We start from the raw sequence: 25,693 nt of genomic DNA on the forward strand, positions 1-25,693 counted from the left end.
CTATTTCTACATAGTCAGAATCAATTTCACAAAACTAGGATTAGGCCATTCATCCTTTACAGCCTGTCTTGGGCTGTGGCCTAACTGTGCACGTTTAAATGCAAGTTTCAGAAAGATTTCAGCAGTTCTTTTCAAAAAGTGAACATATATTCAGAAACATTGTTAAAGTCTGAAAGTATCAATGTAACTATTCTCAATGTTAAAGATCAGCCATTTCAGAAAGTCATTTAAATGTAGAGCTTTTCTAACAATAGGTGTGAATTCTGTCTGTGTCCCAATATCGAGTCAGATTGACATTGTTGTTCGAAAAGCTCTGCATTTAAATGACATTCTTGAAGGTAATTTAAAACAAGTTCTGGGATTAATGTACCAAAGAACAGAAGCCCATTCTGAAATATGAAAGATTTAATCTAAAATTGTTTAGTGAAGGACATCTCCATGACCGTGGACTCCTTTGGCTAAAATTTCTGTGATCATGATCTTATTGTCCATGACCACCTGATGAAAGAGCAGCACTCTGAAATGGAGTGATCAGTAAAAATGTCTCATTTGGATTTCCCAAGGTTAGAAATGGAAGCATATCTCTTCAAGGTTACAGTTTGATTTGCCCTTTCAACGTTCTTGAAATGTAAGGTGTTCCATTGTAGTGTTCAATTCTGATTCATTAATATCAGTATCCAGTCTCATCTGAGTGCAGAACCAACTCAACTGACGGAACAAACAAAAACTTTTCGGTTTGCTTTTTAGATGTGACATCTTCTCTCCCTCCCTCTCTGGTGACCCAACAGGACTACCAGAGCTGGAAGTACCACTCTCGAAATACGATTACTGACCTACAGTTTTCTTGTGCTGCTGAACATAAGGATTTAAAAGCTGCTAGCCTGATCTCTCACAAAGCACAAAAACAGACTGCTCACCCTTGTCTGCGTAGAGGAGAAATTTCAGGTGGAACAGATCACAAAATAACTGTTACCAGTCCCACAACACGTGTTTCCCATGGACAAAGTTAAAAATCTCACAACACCAGGTTATAAACCAACAGATTTATTCGGAAACGCGAACGTTTGGAGCACCGCTCTCTTATCAGGTTGGTTGTGGAGAATGAGATCATGTTCGTGGAATTTATAGCCAAAGGAGTCCAGTGTCATGGAGATGTCATGTATTAAACAATTTTAGATTAAATCTTTAATCTTTTAGAATGGGTTTCTGCTCTTTAGCATGTTAATTCCAGAACTTGTTTTTAATTACCTTCGCAAGAAAGTCATTCAAATGCAGAGCTTTTCTAACAATAGGTGTGAATTCTGTCTGGGTCCCAGTGTTGAGTCAGACAGACATTTTTCTTAGAAATGTTGTGCATTTAAATTACATTCTTGAGAAGGTAGTTTTTAGATTAGGGTATAGGTTAGGCTGGATTGGCCATGCTAAATTACCCTTATTGTTCATGATATGTAAGGTAGGGGGGGATGAGCTATGAGAAATATGAAGTAAGGGAGTGGATCTGGGTGGCAATGCCTTCCTAACCATCCAGTCTACCAGTTCTTTGCAGGTTGCATCACTATGTATCTGAACCCTCTTATGTCTCTGTTTTAACTATGCAAGCCCTATCCTTCCTCGTTTTAGCAAAATGCAACCCCTTGCTTTTTCATACCTCTCTCATATACGCACACCCTAACACTCTCACACACTCACAGACTTACACTCCATCACACTCAACCAAGCATGCACACTCTTACATACAAACGCACATGCGCACACATACACAACTCTTATGGAGTGAATTTTTATTGGCAGGATTATATTTGCAGATACTTTCAATTTTGCTCACAAAGCACACAATCTACAGGCAGTCAATGCATGTAATATTTTATATATTCCTACTTTAAAAACAGAACTAGTCTGATTCAAGATTGAGATACTGACAGACTCAAATCTCACAACTTTAATGTATTGTGTGAGCTGAGATGTCACTTTTAAAAAATATATAAAACCATAAATCATCTCAAGGACATGACTTAGACGTTGTTCTTGGAGTAACATATTAATGAACTGAAACCCGCTATCTCTGGATGAACTGACCAAGGCCCTCGAGTCCTTCGAAAAGAATAAAACTCCCGGAAGCGACGGCTTACCGGTCGAGGTTTATTCCGCTCTCTGGGACTTGATCGGCCAGGACCTGCTGGAGGTGTATGTCAGTATGCTTCGGGCAGGTACCATGAGTGAATCCATGAGGAAAGGCATCATCACCCTCGTCTACAAGCGGAAGGGGGAGAGGGAGGAAATTAGAAATTGGAGACCGATCTCACTGTTAAATGCAGACTACAAAATCTTGTCAAAGGTCATCGCCAACCGGGTCAGGTCTGCTCTGGGATCGGTGATCCACTCGGACCAAACCTGTGCTGTACCGGGCAGGAAGATCTCTGAGAGTCTCGCACTCCTCAGGGATACGATCGCCTACGTGCAGGACAGGGGGGTGGACACCTGCCTTATCAGCCTGGACCAGGAGAAAGCCTTTGACAGGATATCGCATACATATAAGAGGGATGTCCTCTCCAAAATGGGCTTTGGGGAGGGAATCAGAAATTGGATCAGACTGCTCTACACCAACATTGTCAGTGCAGTCTCAATCAATGGGTGGGAATCAGATAGCTTCCCTGTAAGATCTGGAGTCAGGCAGGGATGCCCCCTCTCACCCGCCTTGTTTGTGTGTTGCATAGAGCCATTTGCCGAATCCATCAGGAAGGATGCGAGCCTGAGAGGGGTGACTATTCCTGGCAGCGGGGGCCTGCAGGTTAAGGCCTCCCTGTACATGGATGACGTCGCTGTTTTCTGCTCGGATCCGCTGTCCGTGCACAGACTCGTGTGCATCTGCGACCAGTTCGAACGGGCCTCGGGGGCCAAGGTAAACCGAGGCAAGAGCGAGGCCATGCTCTTCGGGAACTGGGCCGACCAATCCTCTATCCCCTTCACCGTCAGGACTGACCACCTGAAGGTGCTGGGTATTTGGTTCGGGGGGGCTGGGGCGTGCGCCAAGACCTGGGAGGAGCGGATCAGGAAGATGAGACAGAAACTAGGCAGATGGGGGCAACGGTCGCTCTCCATCGCGGGAAAAAACCTGGTCATCAGGTGTGAGGTACTCTCAGTATTGCTATATGTGGCACAGGTCTGGCCTATCCCCCGGACCTGTGCCGCCGCAGTCACCCGGGCCATCTTCCAATTCATTTGGAGATCAAAGATGGACCGGGTCCGAAGAGACTCTATGTACAAAGACCGGTGCAATGGGGGAAAAAACACGCCCAATGCCACCCTCACCCTGATGGCCACCTTTGTGTGTGGCTGCATCAAGCTGTGCGTGGATCCCCGGTACGCAAACACCAAGTGTCACTACGTACTGAGGTTCTACCTGTCCCCGGTGTTGCGAAGGATGGGCCTGGCCTCGCTGCCGCGGAACGCTCTGAGTAGTTGGACCGTTCCGTATCACCTGTCCTTCGTGGAGAAATTTATGAGGAAAAACACCTTTGACCACAAGTCCATCAGGAAGTGGTCAGCACGTAGCGTCCTTGAGACCCTTCGGGAAAAGGAGAGGGCGGATCCTGTCGAGCGGTTCCCTGAGCAGACTGTCAAAGCCATTTGGCAGAATGCCTCATCGCCAGAACTTTCCAAAAAGCACCAAGACGTGGCCTGGCTGGTGGTGAGAAGGGCTTTGCCTGTGAGATCCTTTATGCACGCCCGGACTCTCTGCCGCACCGCACGCTGCCCTCGAAGTGGCTGCGGGGGGGACGAGACTGTCACACACCTCCTTCTGGAATGTGCCTATGCAGAGGAAGTCTGGAGAGGAATGCAGTGGTGCTTGTCGAGGTTCGTCCCGAGCAGCGCCGTGACGCGGGACTCCGTGCTCTACGGCCTGTTCCCTGGGACTCACACCGAGACGAACATTAACTGCGCCTGGAGGATCATCAACTTGGTGAAGGACGCTCTCTGGGCGGTCCGAAACCTGTTGATCTTCCAGCTGAAGGAGTTGACCCCGACCGAGTGTTGCAGACTGGCACATTCCAAGGTCCAAGACTACGTGTTGAGGGACGCGCTGAAGCTTGGGGCAGCTGCCGCCAAGGCGCGGTGGGGAAAGACCACCGTGTAAGATCGGCCTGCCTAAAGAAGAACAGGGGGCCCATACAGATGTTTTTTTTGGGCTCTGCTGATGCCTCAGCCAAATATATGTATATATACAAGATTGAAAAAATGCACAGGATTGTAAATGCGAATGAAAAGGATAAAGTCGAATCTGTGTTTGTAAATATGGACATATGTATGGCATGATCCAATGTACAGAACATCAAATCATTTATGAATAAAGTATATTTTTGAATTTAAAAAAAAATTAATGAACTGAAACCTGCAACCCATTCTAAAAGATATCAGTTGCATGACACTGTGAATTTTGCTATAAGATCTCTGTCTTATGATCCTGCTCCACAGCTACCTGTGGAAGGAGCAGCGCTCCGAAAGCTAGTGCTTCCGAATAACCTGTTGGACTATAACCTGGTCTTGTGTGATTTTTAACTTTATCCACCCCAGTGGTTTCTAGTGAACACAGCCCTTACCTCCCAGTAAACTTTACAATGCCAATGAAACAACACAGTACCTCCTGAAAAATTTACAATTTCTAATGATACGAGCGACCCATTCACTGCTCCATCTGATACACAACTTTGCAAACTTAGTGTAGGAGGCTGAAAGAAACGAACAGCTTCAAAACAAAAAACCTCTTGGAGCTCAAAACTTTCAATGAGAGTCTGAGCCCGTGGTAAGTTCAGGTAATCTTTATTGTGACCCAACTTTGTTAAAGCTTCAGATCCTCCAGCAAAAAGGTGTAGAAAAAGTAGCTGCTTTTTAAACAGCTCAAGGTCAAAGCACACACACACTCCTCACCCCCCATCCCACCTCACTTTCTTTACTATTGGTCATCACCGAGTTGTCCCTTTGTAATTGGATCCTTGGTACAGCCGTAACCTGGAGGTGGTATTGCCTCACTCAGCAATTTCAACCCATACCCTGTCTCCTAATATGTTTCTCCCTGCTCATCTGCCAGGGGCTGAGGGGGGAAGGGGGGGGAGGGGGGGGAGAAGGAGGGGGGGGTGGGAAGGGTGGGGGGGGGGGGGAAGGAGGGGGGGGGGAGAAGGAGGGGGGGGGGAAGAGGAGGGGGGGCGGGTGGAAGAGGGGAGGTGCTGGGCAGTGTAGTGTTAACCACACAGCTGTGGGTCTGGAGTCACGTGTAGGATGCAGCTGGGTGACTGAATGAATCCTTTCCCACAATGGCAGTTTCCTTCCCTAAAAAGAGCATGCGTGATTCAGATGGGCCCCCCACCCTAAAAACGGTTTCATTATCAGATTCTGAACTCCAGATTTCTGACAGAATTCAAATTCCATGATCTTGCCATGGCTGTATTCAAACGCAGGAGTCCCCGGAACTGGGTTGATAGTCCAGTCCCTAATGGCACTTAGTTGTTGCTCCTTCAATCACCCTGTGATGGCACGTGAACTCGTTGGTGCCTCCGCAGGTGGGAGGAGCAGGTGAAGGCCTTCCCACACTCTGTGCAGCCGAAGGGCTTCTCCCCAGTGTGGAGACGCTGGTGGGTCTGGAGATTGGAGGAATCGCTGAACCCCTTCCTGCACTCAGGGCAGCTGAAGGGCCACTCCCCTGTGTGAATCCTCTGGTGTCTCAGCAGGATGGAGGAATTGCTGAAGGCCTTCCCGCACTCGGTGCAGGGGAATGGCCTCTCCCCCATATGGATCTGCCGGTGGGTCAGCAGAGTGGTGGAATTGCTGAAGGCCTTCCTGCACTCGGGGCAGCTGAAGGGCTTCTCCCCAGTGTGGAGACGCTGGTGCTTCCACAAGTTGCTCACCTGACTAAATCCCTTCCCGCACTTGGGGCAGGTGAAAGGCCTCTCCCCAGTGTGGACCCGCTGGTGAGTCAGCAGGTGGGAGGAATTGCTGAAGGCCTTCCCACACTCGGGGCAGCTGTAGGGCCTCTCCCCCGTGTGGACCCGCCAGTGGGTCAGCAGGTCAGAGGAATGTCTGAACGCCTTCTTGCACTCGGAGCAAGAAAATGGCCTCTCACCAGTGTGGAGTCGCTTGTGGGTCTGGAGGTTGAAGGAATTGCTGAAGGCCTTCCCACACTCGGGACATGGGAAAGGCCTCTCCCCTGTATGGACCCGCTGGTGAGTCCGCAGGGCAGAGACCTGGGTAAAGCCCTTCCCACACTCAGGGCAGCTGAAGGGCCTCTCTCTGGTGTGACTGCGCCGATGAGTCTCCAGGGCAGATGGGACACAGAAGCCTTTCCCGCAGTCACCACACTTCCATGGTTTCTCCACAGGGCAGGATTCCTCAGATTTCTCCATGGCCGAAGCTTCAGCCGCACACAAACACGTGTAGAGCCCCTTCGCACCGTGATTTCCTCTTAACAGGCAGTATAGCTGTTACACGCTCCACACTCAGTGCACTGCAACAGTAGGTCTCTCATCCAGTCCCACTGATACAGGAAATGTACTCAAACAGGAACCAAAAAGCTTTGCTCCTTCTCACAGAATCACAGTCAAAAATCGTTGTGGTCCTGATGGATTGATTGACCGTCAGACATTGCCACCAAAGTGAGAACTGCTGACTCTGGAGAGTCACTGTCAAAACGTACGGCACTGGAAAAGCTCAGCAGATCAGGCAGCATCCGAGGAGCAGGAGAGTTGACGTTACAGTTAATTTTGAAACTTCTGTCTTCAGATCTTCAAACGCTGTAAAAAGAGAATATAAAGTCATCACTTTCAGTTCTGCTTTCTGGTGAACATTCTTTTCTTTTATTATTCCACAAAACTGAAAGCGTCATCCCATTCTCTCTCTCTCCCCCTCTGTTCTCATTCCACTTTAACCAATTCTCCTGAAGGTGCTGATTCAGGATTTTACAGGTGCTGAAAAGCAAAAACGTCAAAGCTTATCTCTCTGAAACTCCACCTGAAAGTTAGTATCTTTCACGTCATTGGCATAATGCTGAGAGTGAGCAGGTCTGATTTGGAAAGCAAAATAAAGTGTGCCACTTCAGGATGAGCCTGCAATGCAGCTTCTTGAGGAACAACCTCAAGAAATGGTTAATGTCCCCGGGAAGGGAAGCATAATGAGACTTCAAGGTATTAACACCGACACCAGAGAGAGAAACAGAACATACAGACGTGGCAAACGTTACTGGAAAGCCAGAATCATAGAGATATACACACAGAAACAGACATAGGCATTTAAGTCAAACTATTCTGTGCTGACCCGATATCCTAAATTAATCTAGTGACATTTGCCAGCACGTGTTCCCTGGCCCTCTGAACCGTTCGTTTTGATACACCCGTGCAGATGCCTTTTAAATGATACCAGCCTCCATACTTTCTCTGGCAGGTCATTCCATACACAGATTCACACCCGACCAAACCTTGTAAAAAAATTGCCTCCTTTGGTCTCTTTTAAATCTCCACGCCCCCTCCCCCTAAACCAATCACCCTCTAGTTCTGGACTCCCCCACCCCAAGGAAAAGACCATGTGTATTTACCCTATCCATGCTCCTTATGATTTTATAAAAGTCTAAAATGTTACCCCTAAGATTCTGGCGCGGGCTGGGGAAAACAGCCCCACCCTACCCTTCCGTCCCTCCTCACCCGGGCAATTAAGACACATACCTGAGTTTGCAGAGTCTGCTCCCTCCCTGGATTCACTCCAGTTGCTACCAGTGAACAGATTTTCTCCCTCTTAGATTGAACAGTTGCTCAGCGAAAGGGTTTTACTCTGAAACGGGCAGAGCCACTTCCGCGTTGTGACGTCATCGATGGGTCGATGCGGGAAAAGGAGAGACAGGAAGGGGAGGGGCGAACAGCGAGGAGGGGGCGGAGCGATAGGGCGGAGAGACGATTGGGGTCAGGGGCGGGGCGACAGAGTGGAGCGAGAGGCGGGTACGGAGGCGGAGTGCGGCCGGGACAGTGGGAGGAGCAAGTGTCGAGCGACGGCCCACGAGATAGGGCGTGACGAAACAAAGGGGCGGGGCGAACGGCGGCTCCGCACTGCGCCTGCTCCGGATTGACGGCCCGCACTGTTCTGCACAGTTTGCAAAAATCTTTTCCCTTCAGAGAATCCGCACAATGTAGAAGCAGGTCACCCGGCCCAATGAGACCACACCGACCCTCCGAAGGGTAACCCACCCACATCCATTCCCTTTCCTCTCCTGCCCGATATTTACCCCCCGAATAGACCTCACCTGCACATATCTAGGCACGATGGGTAATTTAACATGGCGAATCCACCCTAATCTGTACAACCCTGGACCATGTGGGGAAATTTAGCATAGCCAATCCACCCTCACCCTTCACAGATTAACTACTCTCCGGGAAAAACAGCTCCTCCTAAACTCTACCTTAAATCTACTCCCCCTAATTTTATGGCCGAGTCTCATCCACCAACAGAAACTACTAGACAAGGCAGGGAGCTGGTGGGCGTGCGTCTGGATGGCATGCTCTTCAGAGGGGTTGAATGGCCTACTTCCACACTGTGGAGATTGAATGATTTATTGCAGTCGTGTTTGCCCCGGATCACAGCGCGCAGAACTACCCACCTTCCACCAAATCAAAAGACAAGTCCCACCCTGCCCTCTCGTATGTGTGTTATCTGTCTGCTTAATCGTTTCCAGTGACTACGGCCCAAACCCCGCTGCTGTCAGTAAACTTTAAAATGCTCAGGAAACAATGTAACGAGGACATGCCGCAACCCAAAGGACTAGCCACACTACCATACATCAGGAGCATTTCTGAACTGAAAGCCAGACTACTGCGACCACTAGGACTCATAACAGCACACAAACCAACAGCCACGCTCAGACAACAACTCACCAGAATGAAGGACCCGATACCCAACATGAGCAAAACTAATCTAGTGTACAAAAATCCCATGCAAGGTCTGCACAAAACACTACATAGGACAAACAGGAAGACAGTTAACGATCCGTATACACGAACACCAACTAGCCACGAAACGACACGACCAGCTATCCTTAGTAGCCACACACACAGACGACAAGCAACATGACTTCGACTGGGACAACACTACCATTATAGGGCAAGCCAAATAAAGAACAGCCAGGGAATTCCTAGAGGCATGGCATTCATCCACAGACTCTACCAACAAACACATCGACCTGGACCCAATATACCGGCCACTACAGCGGACAGCTGGAAATGACAACTGAAAGCGGCAGAGACAGGCCACTATAAATGCCGGAGGAAACAGCACAGAAGCACTTCACAGGAGGCTCCCAAGCACTGAGGATGTCACCTAGACAGGGGACGAAACGTTTGCAAGACAAATTCCCACTCAGCGAACAGAATCACAACAACGAGCACCCGAGCTACAAATCTTCTCCCAAACTTTGAAAACAATGTAATACCTGAGGTACTGAAAACCGTAAGGTTTCTAATGATAACAGTGACTGATTCACTCCTTCTGATGTACAGCAGTGGAAATACAATGTTGGAGGCTGAAAGAAATGAGCAGTTTAAAACAAGAACCCACCTAACCCTTCACTTAGCACCCCACTCAGCACACTGTACATACTGCCGGTAAACCTTAAAGCACTTCATCCCCACAGTGCAATGAATTCCCACTTTCCACTAAAATTCTGGATGTACTCATTCACTCAGTTGCTGTCCCACAAATTAAAGATTTCACTGTAACTTGTTCTGTGCAATGAACCAGAATTGATCAGGGACCTCGAAGTGAAGGAGCCATTGAGAAGTAGTGACCATAATACAATACGCTTCAATCTCCAATTTGAGAGGGAGAGGGTACAATCGGAAGTGACAGTATTCCTGTTGAATAAAGGGAACCATGGAGCTATGAGGGAGGAGCTGGCCAAAGTTCAATAGTGCAATACCTTGGCAGGGATGACAGTGGAGGAACAATGGCAGATATTTCTGCGTATAATGCAGAAGATGCAGGATCAGTTCATTCCAAAAAGGAAGAAAGATCCTAGGAGGAGGCATGGGTGGCCGTGGCTGATGAGGGAAGTTAAGAAACATATAAAGTTAAAAGAGAAAAAGTATAACATAGCAAAGATAAGTGGGAAAATGGAGGACTGGGAAGCTTTTAAAGAACAACAGAGGATTACTAAGAAGGAAATACACACAGAAAAAAATGAGGTACCAAGGTAAACTGGCCAAAAATATAAAGGAGGATAGTAAAAGCTTTTTTAGGTACTTGAAAGGCAAAAAAGTGGTTAAGACTAAAATTGGGCCCTTGAAGAAAGGCGAATATGTTACGGGGAACAAAGAAATGGCAGAAGAATTGAATTGGCACTTCAGATCTGTGTTCACTGGGGAAGACACAAGCAATCACCCTGAAGTAACAGTGGCTGAAGGACCTGAACTTAAGGGAATTTATAGTTGCCAGGAATTGGTGTTGGAGAGACTGTTAGGTCTGAAGGTTGATAAGTCCCCGGGGCCTGATGGACTACATCCCAGGGTACTGAAGGAGGTGGCTCCAGAAATCGTGGATGCGTTGGTGATTATATTCCAGAGTTCGATAGATTCGGGATCAGTTCCTTCGGATTGGAGGGTGGCTAATGTTGTACCACTTTTTAAGAAAGGTGGGAGAAAGAAAACAGGAAATTATAGAGCAGTTAGTCTGACCTCAGTGGTGGGAAAGATGCTGGAGTCTATTATAGGGGATGAAATTATGACATATCTGGATAGTAGTAACAGAATAGGTCAGAGTCAGCATGGATTTATGAAGGGGAAGTCATGCTTGACTAATCTTCTGGAATCTTTTGAGGATGTAACTCTGAAGATGGATGAGGGAGATCCAGTAGATGTCGTGTACCTGGACTTTCAGAAAGCTTTTGATAAAGTGCCACATAGGAGGTTAGTCAGCAACATTAGGGCACATGCTATTGAGGGAAAAGTACTAACTTGGATTGAAAGTTAGTTAGTTGGCTGACAGGAAACAGAGTAGTGATAAATGGCTCCATTTCGGAATGGCAGGCAGTGACCAGTGGGGTATTGCAGGGATCAGTGCTGGGACTGCAGCTTTTTACAATATATATTAATGATATAGAAGATGGTATGAGTAATAACATTAGCAAATCTGCTGATGATACAAAGCTGGGTGGCAGGGTGAATTGCGAGGAGGATGTTAGGAGATTACAGGGTGACCTGGACAGGTTAGGTGAGTGGTCAGATGCATGGCAGATGCAGTTAAATGTGGATAAATGTATGGTTATCCACTTTGGTGGCAAGAACAGGAAGGCAGATTACTATCTAAATGGAATCAATTTATGTAAAGGGGCAGTACAAAGAGATCTGGGTGTTCTTGTACACCAGTCAATGAAGGTAAGCATGCAGGTACAGCAGGTAATGAAGAAGGCTAATAGCATGCTGGCCTTCATAACAAGAGGAATTGAGTATAGAAGCAAAGAGGTTCACTGGCCACTTGGGTGTTTTCCCTTTTCAGAATTGGACCATTTTGTAGAAGCAAAGAGGTGCTTCTGCAGCTGTACAGGGCCCCGGTGATACCACACCTGGAGTACTGTGTGCAGTTCTGGTCTCCAAATTTGAGGAAAGTCATTCTAGCTATTGAGGGAGTGCAGTGTAGGTTCATGAGGTCAATTCCTTGAATGGCGGGACTACCTTACGCTGAAAGGTTGGAGCGACTGGGCTTATATACCCTTGAGTTTAGAAGGGCTATAAGATTATTAAAGGATTGGACACTCTGGAGGCAGGAAACATGTTTCCGCTGATGGGTGAGTGCCGAACCAGAGGACACAGCTTAAAAATACGGGGTAGACCATTTAGGACAGAGATGAGGAGAAACTTCTTCACCCAGAGAGTGGTGGCTTTGTGGAATGCTCTGCCCCAGAGGGCAGTGGAGGCCCAGTCTCTGGATTCATTTAAGAAAGAGTTGGATAGAGCTCTCAACGATAGTGGAATCAAGGTTTATGGAGCTAAGGCAGGAACAGGATACTGATTAAGGATGATCGGCCATGATCATATTGAAAGGTGGTGCAGGCTCAAAGGGCAGAATGGCCTACTCCTGCACCTATTGTCTATTGCTCCCAGTAAGGGCAAAGCTGCTCTGAAAGTGCTCTGACTCTACTGCTTTCAGCAAAGCTGATTAGAGTTAAAAAGCATGGAAACAGACCCTTCGGCCCAGCTTGTCATGCCAACCAAATATTCTAAATTAACCTAGTCGCATTTGGCCCATATCCCTCTAAATCCTTCCTATTCATGTACATATCCAGATGCCTTTTATATGTTGTCATTATCTGGTAGTTTGTTACAAACATGCACCATCCTCTGCACGAAAACCTTGCCGGTCACGTCCCTTTTAAAACATTCCCCTCTCACCTCAAACATATGCCCTCTAGATTTGGACTCCCCTACCCTGGGGAAAAGTGCTTGGGTATTTACCCTATCCATGCCCCTCATAAACATCTGTAAGATCACCCCATAGTCTCCAATTCTCCAGGGAAAATATCCCTGGCCTCTTCAGCCTCTCACTATAGGTCACAAGCATGGCAACAGCCTTGTATATCTTCTCCAACCAATTCCAAAGTTTCACAACCTCTTTGCTACAGCAGGGAGACCAGAACTGAACACAGTATTCCAAAACTGGCCTAAACAATGTCTTATACAGCTGCAAAATGCAGCACCTCTCATTTCTCTAAATTAAACTCCATCTGCCACTCCTCGGCCCATTGGCCCACCTGAACAAATCTAATTTATAATGAACTCTCTTTCCTCTCTTATTCCCTAGAAGCTGAAAATCTCCATCCCACATACTCTCTTTCCATTTGCCGAAACTAATCCCTGCTGTACCTCATCCTGAAGGGTCTGCTTCATGCTGACTAACAGGCCCACACTCAGGAGAGATCTAATTGAAACACAGAGAATACTGAATGGCCTGGATACAGTGGACGTTGGGAAGATGTTTCCGTTGGTAGGAGAGACTCAGACCCGAGGGCACAGCGTCAGAGAAAAGAGAAGGCCTTTTAGAAAATAGATAAACATAAAACTCTTCAGCCAGATAGTGGTGAATCTATGGAATTCATTGCCACAGAAGGTTGCAGAGGCTAGGTCACTGAGTATATTTAAGACTGAGACATATGTTCTTGAGTACCAAGGGGATCGAGGGTTATGGAGAGAAAGCAAGAGAATGGAATTGAGAAACCTATGAGGTACAATTGAATGGTATGAGCAGACTTGATGGGCTGAATGGCCTACTGTCTGCTCCTATGTCTTATAGTCTCTTGCTGTCCTGGACACAGAGTGAGAACTGGGAACAGCAGTCGGCCATTTGTTTTTTTGAGCCTGCATAAGCATTGAACAGATCATAACCGGATATGAATCTAACTACATCTAAGTGGATAGGCTGGGACTTTTTCACTGGAACACAGCAGGCTGCGAGGTGACCTTATAGAGGTTTATAAAATCATGAAGGATATAGATGAGGTGAACGGCGGGTCTTCTTTCTCTGGGGTGGTTTCAAGATTAGGGAGCAAATTTTGACAGTGAGTGGAGAAAGATTTTAAAAAGACATGAGGGGCACCAGTTTGTTTTAAAAAAACACAGAGCGTGGTTTGTGTGTGGAATAAATGTCCAGAGGAAGGATGCAGGTACCGTAACAACGTTTCAAAGAAATTTGGACAAGTCCATGAATAGGAAATGTTTGGAGGGATATGGGCCAAACACAGGCAGCTGGGACTAATTTAGTTTGAAAACATAGTCAGCATGGACTAGTTGGACTGAAACTGTTCTAAAACCATTTCCTTGCCTTCCCCCATAAACATCCACTTATTTGTTGTTCAAAAATCAGACAAACTCAGCCTTGAATACACTCAATGACCCCCCCTAACTGCCGGAAGACATCCCACTTCTGAACTCAATTCCTCTTGTTAAAATACCACTTGCCTTGCTGATTGCTTGCTGACCCTGTCTGACAACTGGTATTGACTGGTTTCAATTACATTCACACATCATTCCTGATGAAGGGCTCATGCCCAAAATGTCAACTCTCCTACTCCTTGAATGCTGCCTGACCTGCTGTGCTTTTCCAGTGCCACACTTTTCGACTCTGATTTCCAGCATCTGCAGTCCTCACTTTATCCACACCCCAATACATCACCATTTAAACAATACACCTCCTTTCTGCTTTTTTTCACACCATAGGCTATAATTTTACATTGTGGGATTGCATTTGCCATGTGTTAGCCAATTGTGGACTTCTCTACATCGGGGAGACTTGGAGAACCCATTGTGCCTGGGCCCGCAGAGGCCGACCGGAACTCCCAGTCACCAGCCATTTTAATTCCCCTTCCCACTCCCTTTCTCACATGACCATCTTTGACGTCCTCCCTTACCACAATGAATCAAACTGCAAATTGGAGGAACAACATCTCATCTTCCGCCCGGGCTGCGTAGAGTTGGGAGGACTCAACATTGGGGAACTCAATTTCAAATAAGCTCCCTATCTTTCTAGCTCCTCCTCCTCCCTGCCATCAACCAGATTCATTCCTCTCATTGATGGGGGCTAGAGGGTGGGGCTGGGGAGAACAGAAAGAGAATGGACGGGGGCTGGGTGGAGCTGTGGAGAACAGAGAGAGAGAATGGACGGGGGAGCAGAGCGTGCGGGAGAGGAGAAGGACTTGGGGGGGAGAGAAAGGCCTGCAGGGCAGAGCGTGGGGGACCCGGAGAATGGGGGAGAAGGGTCTGAGAGGGAGAATGTGGGGGTAGAGTGTTGGGGGGGGGCAGGAGAGAGAATGGTGTGGGGTGCAGAACGTGAGGAGAGAGAGAATGGACGGGGGCAGAAGATGGGTGGAGAGAGAGAATGAGTGGCAAGGAGAGGGTGGGGGCGGTGGAAGAATGGACAGCAGAGAGTTGGTGGAGAGAGAGAATAGACAGGGAACAGAGAGATGGAGAGCAGAGGGTGAGGGGAGAGAGGGAGGATAGATGGGGTCAGAGGGCGGGGAGAGGGAAATGGACAAGGGGCATTGTGGGTGGCAGGGTGGAAATGGACAGGAGGAGCTGTGGATGGACAGGGGATGCTGAGGGTGGGGGGAGGGGAACGGAAAGGAGGTGCTGTGGGTAGCAAGAAGAGAATAAGTGACCTCAAGGACAATTGTTTTATGCAGAGGGTTGTGTGTGTGTGTCTGTGTGTGTGTGTCTGTCTGTCTGTCTGTCTGTCTGTCTGTGTCTGTGTGTGTGTGTAAAACAAGCTGCCAGGGAAGTGGTGGAGATGGGTACAATTACAATATTTAAAAGGCATCTGGGAGGGATATGGGCCAAAGGCTGGAACTTGAGACTGGGTCAGCTTGGGACATCTGGTCAGCATGGATGAGTTCAACCAAAGGATCTGTTTCCATGCAGTATGTCTCTAGATATCTATAACTGTATGATTGAAACCAGATCTTTTTACTGATAATCTTCCTGCTGGACTTTTGTAGTGCACTCAGTTTCAGGAGATTTGTGGTGGGTATAAGTGGCACATGTCTCCTATCATGGGAATTCTGGAAAATATAAAAGGGCTGATAAAAGTACTTCACCTTTGGGAACACTGGGTCTTGTGGAAGCAGGGCATTTGACAAACCTTTTCAGAGAAATTTCCTCCAACTGGTGCACTATAGACAGATTTCCCACGGAACATTACACAGATATTAAGAATGTTACCTTCTGTAAAACATTTTCCTGAAAAATGCAGAAGAATTCAACTTGCTAATGTGAAACAAATGTTGGAGAAAAAGGAAACTGCCAAGATCAAAAGGCTGATGAATCTCAACATTTATCAGATTGTTTCGAGGACAGAAAAATCTGCACTGGAGACACCCTGAAAAGGGTTGTCTCATACCTATTCCTTCAATTAGTTTTGTATGTCTTAATTGTTAAGTCATACCTCGTACATGGAAAGATGGCTATGGTTTGTGGAAGTCAGTCATCTCGGCTTCAGGACAACTCTGCAGGAGTTCATAGGCCAAACCATCTTTTTCAATGACCTTCCTCCATCATAAGTTCAGAAGTGGAGATGTTGCAATAATTGCAGATGTTCAGCACTATAAACAACTCCTCATAAACTGAAGCAGTTCAGTTTGAAATGCTACAAGATCTTAACCATATCCAATGGGCTGATGAGTGGCAAGTAACATGAATGCCACGCAAATGTCACACAATGACTCATCCCCAAAAGAGATAATCTGACCACTGACCTGTGATATCAACAATGTTACTGTCACTAAGTACCCCACGATCAACAGCCTTGGGGTTTACCATTGAACAGAAACTCAACTCGATGAACCATATATACACAGTGGCTACAAGAGCAGGTCAGAGGCCAGAAATACTGCAGTGAGTAACTCACCTCCTGACTCTCCAAAATGTGTTCCAATTTCTACAAGCCACAAGTCAGCAGTGTAATGGAATACTCCCCACTAGCTTGGATGGGGTTGCAGCTTCAACTGTATTTGAAACGCTTCATACCATCCAGGTCAATGTTGCCTGCTTGATTGGTACCATATCCACTGTTCAGAAGCAGTAGTGTGTAGTATCTACAAGACGCACTGCAAAAATTTACCAAAGCACCTTACAAATTGCCTTTCAAACGAACAACCACTTCCATCGAGAAGGACCAGGAAAACAGATACATGGGAACACAACCTATTGCAAGTACCCCTCCAAGCCACTTACCATCTTGACTTGGAAATGTATTACTGTTCCTTCAGTGTCACTGGTCCAAATCCTGGAATTCCTTCCCTGAAGACATTGTGGGTCACCGGACAGGATGTGGACTGCAAAGGTTCAAGAAGGCAGCTCACCATCACATTCTCAAGGAGAACCAAATGCTGGCCAGCCAGTGACGCCCATGTACCAGAAGTAGATTTTAATAAATTATTGTAACAGCGAGTTGGAATCTGCAAACTAAAGAGAATCAACGTTAAGAAGGGTCAGATGGAGAGCATTGATTCGGTGCTTATTTGAGAACAGACAAAGAGTGATTATACTGACACTGACTTGGAACTAGAGTTTAGAGTTAAACACCTGTAGTGTTCTACTCAATGCATAAATCTAAAATCGCTGAAAGATTTGCCCCTGACGTGTACTTCATTAACACATGAATAGGACAATTAAGAAGGCATATGGGATACTGGATTTCATGACATTAATGGCGCCTTCAATTCCCACAATCCCATGCGATCGAGAAACCTCTCTATGGGGTCCTGGCAGTGCGCATGCGTGCGGTAAGTGTGAGCGAAATGGCGCCGGCGGCTGAAGGAACAAGAACAGAAATCGCTGGAAAAGCTGAGCAGGTCCGGCAGCGCCTGTCGAGAGAAATCGAGGAGGTGTTTCGGGTCAAGTGATCCTTCTTCAGATCAGGAACAGGTTTCATAAACATCCCGGGGAGAGGAGACAGTGAGACAGGGTAGGATTGGAAACCGCGGGAGGAGGGAGACTGGGGAGTTTATAAACTCCTCGGGGGAGGCCTGAGGCCGTGAATAAAACCTCCCCAGGCCCACTTCACCACCGGAGGAGCTCTCGTGTTGCCCGGGCAACAGGGCGCCATCATTGTAAGGATAAGGCGCATTTTGACTTGGGGCGGGGAGCGCGGGCGGCCATCTTGGTGAGGGCACCATCAGCCGTCATTTCCGGGAGAGAAATGACAGTTGGTGTCATTCAACTAGAATTTCCTCATTTCACTCAGAGACCTGTCCCTGAGCTTGGTCTGTGTGGCCTTCAGACAGGAAAAGGGAGTGGGAGGGAGAGAGAGAGATCTAGAATGACACGAAGGTGGACTGTGAATTTGTGGTGAATGAATCTGATCATTTGTGGCGCTGGGTACTTCCAAGATCGCAGTGGCCAGGAGAGCATTGATGTGTTGATGTTATTTTCAGTTTGTAGACAGGAGAAAAGAGAACGCCAGGAGTGGAGGAAAGACATGATGAAGATAGATTTGAAATTCAATACAGGAGGAGGGTTAACTTGAGCCAGCACTTGCCCATATCCCTCCGAACCCTTCCTATTCATATACCCATCCAGATGCCTTTTAAATGTTGGAATTACACTAGCCTGCTCCACTTCCTCCGGCAGCTCATTCTATATACTTACCACTATCTGCATGAAAAAGTTGCCCCTTCGTTCTCCTTTAAATCTTTTCCCTCTCATCCTAAACCTATGTTCTGTAGTTATCGACTCCCCCACCCCAGAGAGAAGACTTTGTCTATTTATTCTATCCATGCACCTCATCATTTTATAAACCTTTATAAAGTCACCCCTTAGTGTTCGACTCTCCACGGAAAACCGCCAGACTGTTTAACTTTTCCCTATAGCTCAAATCCCTCAACCCTGGCATCATCCTTGTAAATCTTTTCTGAACCCTTTCAAGGTTCATACATCCTTCTGATAGGAAGGAGACCAGAATTGCATGCAATATTCCAAAAGTGACCGAACGAATGTCATATACAGCCGCAACATGACCTCCCAACTCCTGTATCAATACTCTGACCGATAAAGGAAAGCATACCAAACACATTCTTCACTATCCTATCGATCTGCAACTCTACTTTCAAGGAGCTATGAACCTGCACTCCAAGGTCACTTTGTTCAGCAACACTCCGTAGGACCTTACCATTAAATAGTTCTGCTAAGATCAGCCCAAGGTTTGCCAATTGCATGACCTCGGACCATAGTTTGGGGTGTGGGTTACCAGCACTGGGATTTGTAAACTTTTAATCCTATCAATTGCCCCAACACCATTTCCCCACAACTACTCATTTCCTTCAGTTCTGCTCTCAGTGGACCATGTGTTCCCCACCATTTTGGGGATGTTACCTGTGTCCTCCTTTGTGATGATAGAAGCAACATATGTGGGTAATTGGTCTGCCATCCCTTTGTTCCACATGAGAACTTTGCCTGTTCTAGTTGTTATTGTTTTCTCTAATCTTTTTTTATCTTCACATACCCATTGTCCCCTTTTGATCAATCCTTTTGTTGAAACCTGAACTGCTCGCAGTCTTCAGATCTGGTACTTTATTTTTAGCCAATTTGTACGCCACTCCTTTGGATCTCGTCCTATCCATCATGTCCCTTGTTAGCCGTGGCTGCGCCACCTTCTGTGTTTTATTTTTTCAGACAGGAATAGACAACTGTTGCAGTTCCTCCAGGTGCTCTTTAAATGTTTGTCATTTCTTTCAATAATGTTCCCTCATTTGTTGTGACCTGTTTGTGCCTCTGCCATTGTAATTTCCTTGCTTTAGATATAAGTCCCCAGTCTCAGAATCACCTCTGTTCCTCTCCATTTTAATGGAAAGTTCTCTCACTTGGTTCTTCACTCTTCTGCAAGAGACCTCTTACAGCTACAATGCCAATTATTCCCTTCTCATGAAGAAATTAATATTTTGGAATTAAATTGCCATTGTTCAGCAGAACCATAGCCACTTTTGGAATGTTGTGTGCTGTTCTGGTCTCAGTCCTATCAGAAGGATGTTGTGAAACTTGAAAGGGTTCAGAAAGGATTTACAAGAATATTGCCAGAGTTGGATGGTTTGAGTGATAGGGAGAGGCCAAGCAGACTGGGGCTGTTTCCCCTTGCGTGCTGGAGGCTGAAGTTGATAAAATCATGAGAGGGCATGGATAGGGTAAATAGTCAAGGTCTTTTCCTTGAGATGGGATACTCCAGAAAGTAAGGGTAATAGGTTAAGGGTGGGGTGGGGAAGGGAAGGTTTAAAAGGGACATAAGGGGCAACTTTTTCATTCAGAGGGCGGTGTGTGTAAGGAACAAGCTGCTAGAGGAAGTGGTGGGGACTGGTACAATCACAACATTTAAAAGGCATCTGGATGGGTATATGAATAGGAAGGGGTTAAAGGAATATAGGCCAAGTGCTGGCAAATAGGCCTAGATTGATTCTGGATATCTGGTCGGCATGTTCACTTTCTCTCTGGTGTCGGTGTCAATACCTTGATGTCTTGTTTTCTCCCCCTTCCTGGGGACGTTAACCATTTCGTGTCTCATTTTTCGTCAAGAAACTGCATTGCAGATTCACCCTGAATTGACAGTTTTTGCTTCCTAAAATCAGATCTGCTCACTCTCAGCAGTATTCCAGTGTTGGGAAAGAAACTAACTTTCAGATGGAGCGATCCAAAATTCAGAGAGATGTCAGTCTTCACATTTTTGCTTTTCTGCCCCTGTAAGATCCTGAATCAGCACCTTCAGGAGAATTAGAGTGGAGTGAGAACAGAGGGGGAGTGAGAGTGAGAGTGGGATGATGCTTTCAATTTTGTGGAACAACAAAAGAAAAGAACATTCTGCAGAAAGTAGAGTTGCTTGTTCTGAATTTCTACCCTGCACTGACAGTGATGACTTTTGTAATTTTTTTTTACAGAGTATTTGAAGATCTGAAGACTGAAGTTTCAAAAATATCAGATGAAGGCCTTATGCTTGAAACATCGACTCTCCTGCTCTTCGGATGCTGCCTGACCTGCTGTGCTTTTCCTGCACCGCACATTTCAACACTGAGTGTCCAGTGTCTTCAGTCCTCACTTTGATGTCAATGTCTGACAGTCACTCAATCCATTGGGAACACAACAATTTTCGACTGTGATTCTGTGAGAAGGAGCAAAGCTTTTTGGTTCCTGCTTCTATATGTTTTCAGAGTCAGTGGGACTGGATGAGAGACCGTATGGTTGCAGTGCACTGAGTGTGGAGCCAGAAATAGTTATATGACCTGGAAAGAGGAATTCAGAGCAGGGAGGGGCTCTACACATGTTTGTGCGCAGCTGAAGTTGTGGCCATGGAGAAACCTGAGGGATCCTGCCCCATAGAGAAACCATGTAAGTGTGGTGACTGTGGGAAAAGTTTCCATTTCCCGTCTGCCCTGGAGACTCATCGGCGCACTCACACGGGGGAGAGGCCGTTCCCCTGCACAGAGTGCGGTAAGGCCTTCAGCAATTCCTCTGACCTGCTGAAGCACCAACGGGTCCACACAGGGGAGAGACCCTTCAGCTGTCCCAAATGCGGGAAGAGCTTTACCCAGGCCTCCAGTCTGCTGACCCACCAGCAGGTCCACACCGGGGAAAGGCCGTTCCTTTGCACCAAGTGCGGGAAGGCCTTCAGCAATTCCTCAGCCCTGCTGAGGCATCAGCGGGGCCATACTGGGGAGAGGCCCTTCAGCTGCCCTGAGTGTGGGAAGGTATTTAGCAATTCCTCCGCCCGGCTGAGGCACCAGCGGGTCCACACGGGGGAGAGGCCCTTCAGCTGCCCCGAGTGCGGGAAAGCCTTCAGCAATTCCTCCGACAGGCTAAAGCACCAGCGGGTCCACACGGGGGAGAAGCCCTTCAGCTGCCCCAAGTGTGGGAAGGGCTTTACCCACGCCTCCAGCTTGCTGACCCACCGGCGGGTCCACACCAGGGAGAGGCCCTTCACCTGCCCCGAGTGCGGGAAAGCCTTCAGCAATTCGTCCGACAGACTGAAGCACCAGCGGGTCCACACAGGGGAGAGACCCTTCAGCTGCCCTGAGTGTGGGAAGGGCTTTACACAGGCCTCCACCCTGCTGGCCCACCAGTGGGTCCACACTGGGGAGTGGCCATTCACCTGCTCTCAGTGTGGGAAGTGATTCACCCGCTCTTCCCACCTGCAGAGGCACCAGCGAGTTCACATGCCATGGCAGGGGGATTGAAGGAGCAATGGCAGAGTCCCATTATTGACTGGACCCCTGGGTTTGAATCCTGACGTGGCAGATGGCGGAATTGGAATTCGGTCAGAAGTCTGGAGTTCGGAATCTAACGATGAAACCATTTTTGGGGGTGGGGGCATGAGAACCCCCATCTGATTCACTCATGTCCTTTTTAGGAAAGGAAACTGCCGTGTGGGAAAGGGTTCATTCAGTCGTCCCATCCTTTACCCGGGCTGGCCTACATGTGACTCCAGACCCACAGCTGTGTGGTTGACTCCCCCACCTGCGGAAATGAACAGGGAGAAACTTACTTGGATACAGGGTCTGGGTTGAAATCGCTGAGTGAGGCAATACTTCCTACGGGTTAAGACTGTACCAAGGATCCAATTCCAAAGGGATAACTTGGTGCTGACTAATAGTAAAGAAAGTTGGGGGTGAGGGGACTGTGTACTCTTTGATATTGAGCTGTTTTTTTTTAACAAAGCTACTTTTTCTACGCCATTTTGCTGGGAGGATCTGAAGCTGTAATAAAGTTGGGTCTTGATAAAGGTTACCTGAACTTACCGCTGGGCTCAGACTTTCATTGAAGGCTTTGAGCTCCAAGAGGTTTTTGTTTTAAAGCTGCTCATTTCTTTCAACCTCCTGCACTAAGTTTCCAATGTCATGTATCAGATGGAGCAGTGAATGAGTAGCTAGTATCGTTAGAAATTGTAAAGTTTTCATGAGTGCAGGTCCTGCATCATTTCCTCAGCATTGTAAAGTTTCCTGGCAGCACCGGGAGGTGGGGGCTGCCTTCACTAGAAAAGATGGGGAGGAGCCAGAGATGGACTGGGTTGGATCAAGTTCAAAAATCACACATCAGGTTATAGTGGTTTATTTGGAACCACTAGCTTTCGGAGCGCTGCTCCTTCATCAGGAAGCTGTGGAGAAGGATCATAAGACAGAATTTATAGCAAAAGATCACAGTACAGTGCAACTGATCGGATATATTGAACAAACCTAGATTGTTGTGAAGTCTTTTGTCTTTTAGAATAGGTTGCAAGTTTTAGTTCATTAATGTGTAAATCCCAGAAAGTCTTTGAAGTCAGATTCTCGAGATGACATAAGGTTTTATATAAATAGGTTTCATCTCAGTTCAGACAACAATGAAATGTGTGAGGTTTGAGTCTGTATCCCAATCTTGAATCAGACTGGTTCTATTTCCAAAGTAGGAATTTACAAATATTACATGTATCAACTGCCTGCAGGTTGTGTGCTTTTGGATCAAAATTGAATGTATCTGCAAATGCAAATTCACCCCATAGACATGTGTGTGTGCATGAGAGCGCGTGTGTCTGTTTGCATAGGTGCTAATGTCTCCTCTGAAATGGTGAGGTGCTTCCATTGTCCTGTCCTGGGAGCAATGCTCTTGCTGGTGCCTCTCTGTCTGACCTGTCCTTTTGTGTGGCTTTGGTATTGCTGGGTTGTGAAGCTGCCCTCAGGGCTTTGGGATAGCTGTGGTATTCTGTCATTGTTAGTGGGTACTTGAGGTGGACAGGTATTCCCTTGTCTGCAAGTGTTGTCTAGTTTCACTTGTCAGCCTGCTTGGTCCCTGCTAAGGCATTCTGGGTGTTTTGGTACAGTTTGGCCAATTTTGCTTTTGTGGGCCTATTGTGGGTTGCCAGGGTGGCAGATCTTTTCCCACATACAATTACCAGGAATACTTGGAATCCTGAGAAGGATTTAAGTGAATCCTCAAGAGATGTTGTATCCCTTGGACTATTCCCAGCAAGTCAATGAACTATCAAGACTCTTGTAAAGATTCGTGGGAACTCTTGCAGGGATTTAAAGAAAACTAGATTTACAATTTAAGGCCATACATCCCATTCTGCTAAGTTACACCAGTTAATGGGTAATTTTTATTTGTTTTAAAAATGTGAAATCTTAATGAAGAGTTCTTCCAGTTAATCACTGGGTATTCAAATTTCTCTTCAGAATTAAAGATCATAACAAAACTGGGTGTCTTTGTGGGATGTTGAATCTGTAGTATGTGCTTGGTAAAATTTGGATGAACAATATTTCAAAGTGAATTTTATCGTGTTAAGTACTAAGACTTTCTGGAGAGGAAAGATTTGCCCTTGTGTGTTTTGCAACACTTAATCAAGGTCAGTTCAATAGAATACGCAGACAAGTTGATGCTAGAGTTGAGAGCTATGGCAAAATATCAGAAATAATGCAGGCAGTCGCACGGCAATTTAGGGTTAGAAAGTTAGCTTAAAAAATGGTGGAAAGTTTTGTCAGCTTTTCTTAAAAATAGTTAACAAAATAAGTGTTGGTTCTGCAGAAAATGCGTCTGGGGATTTAGTAACAGAGGATAAAGAGATGGCAGATGAATTGAAAAGAATTTGAATCTGACTTCACTTGAGAGGATACAAGTAACACCCTAGAACTAGCTGTAAATCAGGAATTCAAAGGGAGGGAGGAACTGAAGAAAATTACAATCCCCAGGGAACGAGGACTGAGTAAACTGTTGGAACTCCGAGCTGATAAGTCCCGGGTATTTGAAGGAATTCATCCTAGACTCTTAAAGAGAAATTAGGGCGTGAAATAAGACCATAAGACATAGGAGTGGAAGTAAGGCCATATCGAGTCCACTCCGCCATTCAATCATGGCTAATAGGCATTTCAACTCCACTTCCCCGCATTTCTCCCCGTAATAGTTAATGTATTGGTTTTAATTTTCCAAACCTCATTAGTTTCAGGGGTGGTTTTTTTTTTAGATTGGACAAATCCTTTCTTCAAAAAGGGAGACCATTTAACTTAACATATGTAATGGGAAAAATGTTCAAAGCTATTATCAAAGATATTATGACAGAGCACTTGTATAAGTTCAAGGTAATCAGGCAGCGTGAATGTGTTTTTGTCAATGGGAAATAATGTTGTAATAATTTTTTGAAGAACGGCCTGTCCGCACTGCGACTGAGCTGATGAACCTCCAGTGCCCCCAGGGAATGGAATCCCTTCCCTCAGTCCCCACATTTCCCCAAATTCTCCGCAGTTCTGGTGTCCTTTTGGTTCTGTGTTTCCGATGAACAATTGAAACTGGGATCACACTCAGGAAACGTGTACAGTCACTCCCTCCTGCGAATAGTGTAATGTTTCTTCAGTCTGTGTAACTGGTTAAAGCGCTGCCCAAAGTCAGCTCACGGGGAGACTCTATCAACAAGGGGAGAAGACATACAAAAGTTGAGCAGCGAGACAAAATGCAAAACCAATCAAATGTCGAACCACGGAGAAAAAATATTGTGGCTCTACCCCTTTTTTTCCTATTGGCATTTGGACACTTAAAATCTGTTAGTCACACCAGCATCTCGATAGAGCATACAGCGCATGATTGACGGTGTCAGCAATGTCGTGCACATGCTCGCCGGGTGTCAGCAAAATACTGGGCATGCTCATCGCAGTCGGCACAAAAAGGCGCGCGATCTTCTTTTGATTGACCAATAGGGAGTACCGGAGGACCGGAAGGAGTCTGGTCCTCCTGCTAATCCGAGATACCCCATTGTCTGAATGCGGAAGTTGGACAATGAGTTTCTGAAGATGTTGCTGCTCCTGTTTCTCTGAATGAAGATTGAGCTTCACCCCAGACTGCAATCTCCTTCCTCTGTCCAACATCTGTGAGTACGGCACTCTCTTTTCTCACCACCTTTTCCATTTTTTTTTCATTCTGGGATTCAGTTGTTGACTTGCAGCAACTGAAAGGAAAGGGAGTGAATCGGGGTGGGGACAGACTCTGGAAACGTTGTTCTACGTCTGTGTCGCAATTGGCAAAATAGACAGGCAGGAGGCTGGAAGAACAGAAGAAGCCAGGTAGCATCAGGAGGTGGAGAAGTCGACGTTTCAGGTGTAACCCTTCTTCAGGATTGGGGATGGGTGCAGATAAAGGGTGTCCTGGGGGCAGGGTGGTGAAGTTTGGGACACGTGAAAGGTCTG

At 46.6% G+C, this 25,693-nt stretch overlaps 2 protein-coding genes across 6 annotated transcripts; one reads left to right on the plus strand and one right to left on the minus strand.

Moving 5' to 3' along the window:
• Window positions 1-5,191: 5,191 nt before the first annotated feature.
• On the minus strand, window positions 5,192-17,603 carry LOC140460397 (uncharacterized). Of its 3 annotated transcripts, none has more exons than XM_072554931.1 (3): window positions 17,067-17,603; window positions 16,743-16,973; window positions 5,192-6,782 (listed from the first exon to the last, which is right to left on the minus strand). In XM_072554931.1, exon 3 carries the CDS (start codon window positions 6,393-6,395, stop codon window positions 5,511-5,513), a length of 885 nt encoding a protein of 294 aa, XP_072411032.1. In that variant the 5' UTR covers window positions 6,396-6,782; window positions 16,743-16,973; window positions 17,067-17,603; the 3' UTR covers window positions 5,192-5,510. The 3 variants fall into 3 exon arrangements, with proteins under 3 accessions (XP_072411032.1, XP_072411031.1, XP_072411030.1); XM_072554930.1 differs by having other exon boundaries at window positions 17,061-17,603; XM_072554929.1 differs by lacking the exons at window positions 16,743-16,973; window positions 17,067-17,603 and adding an exon at window positions 7,707-7,842.
• Window positions 17,300-24,503, plus strand: LOC140460400 (uncharacterized). 3 transcript variants are annotated; one of them, XM_072554938.1, is made up of 2 exons: window positions 17,300-17,362; window positions 20,432-24,503. In XM_072554938.1, exon 2 carries the CDS (start codon window positions 20,840-20,842, stop codon window positions 21,659-21,661), a length of 822 nt encoding a protein of 273 aa, XP_072411039.1. In that variant the 5' UTR covers window positions 17,300-17,362; window positions 20,432-20,839; the 3' UTR covers window positions 21,662-24,503. The 3 variants fall into 3 exon arrangements, with proteins under 3 accessions (XP_072411039.1, XP_072411038.1, XP_072411037.1); XM_072554937.1 differs by having other exon boundaries at window positions 17,306-17,620; XM_072554936.1 differs by having other exon boundaries at window positions 17,306-17,475.
• Window positions 24,504-25,693: the final 1,190 nt, after the last annotated feature.

The sequence above is a fragment of the Chiloscyllium punctatum genome, chromosome 36 (assembly GCF_047496795.1).
Source record: "Chiloscyllium punctatum isolate Juve2018m chromosome 36, sChiPun1.3, whole genome shotgun sequence".
Classification (NCBI taxonomy): Eukaryota; Metazoa; Chordata; class Chondrichthyes; order Orectolobiformes; family Hemiscylliidae; genus Chiloscyllium; species Chiloscyllium punctatum.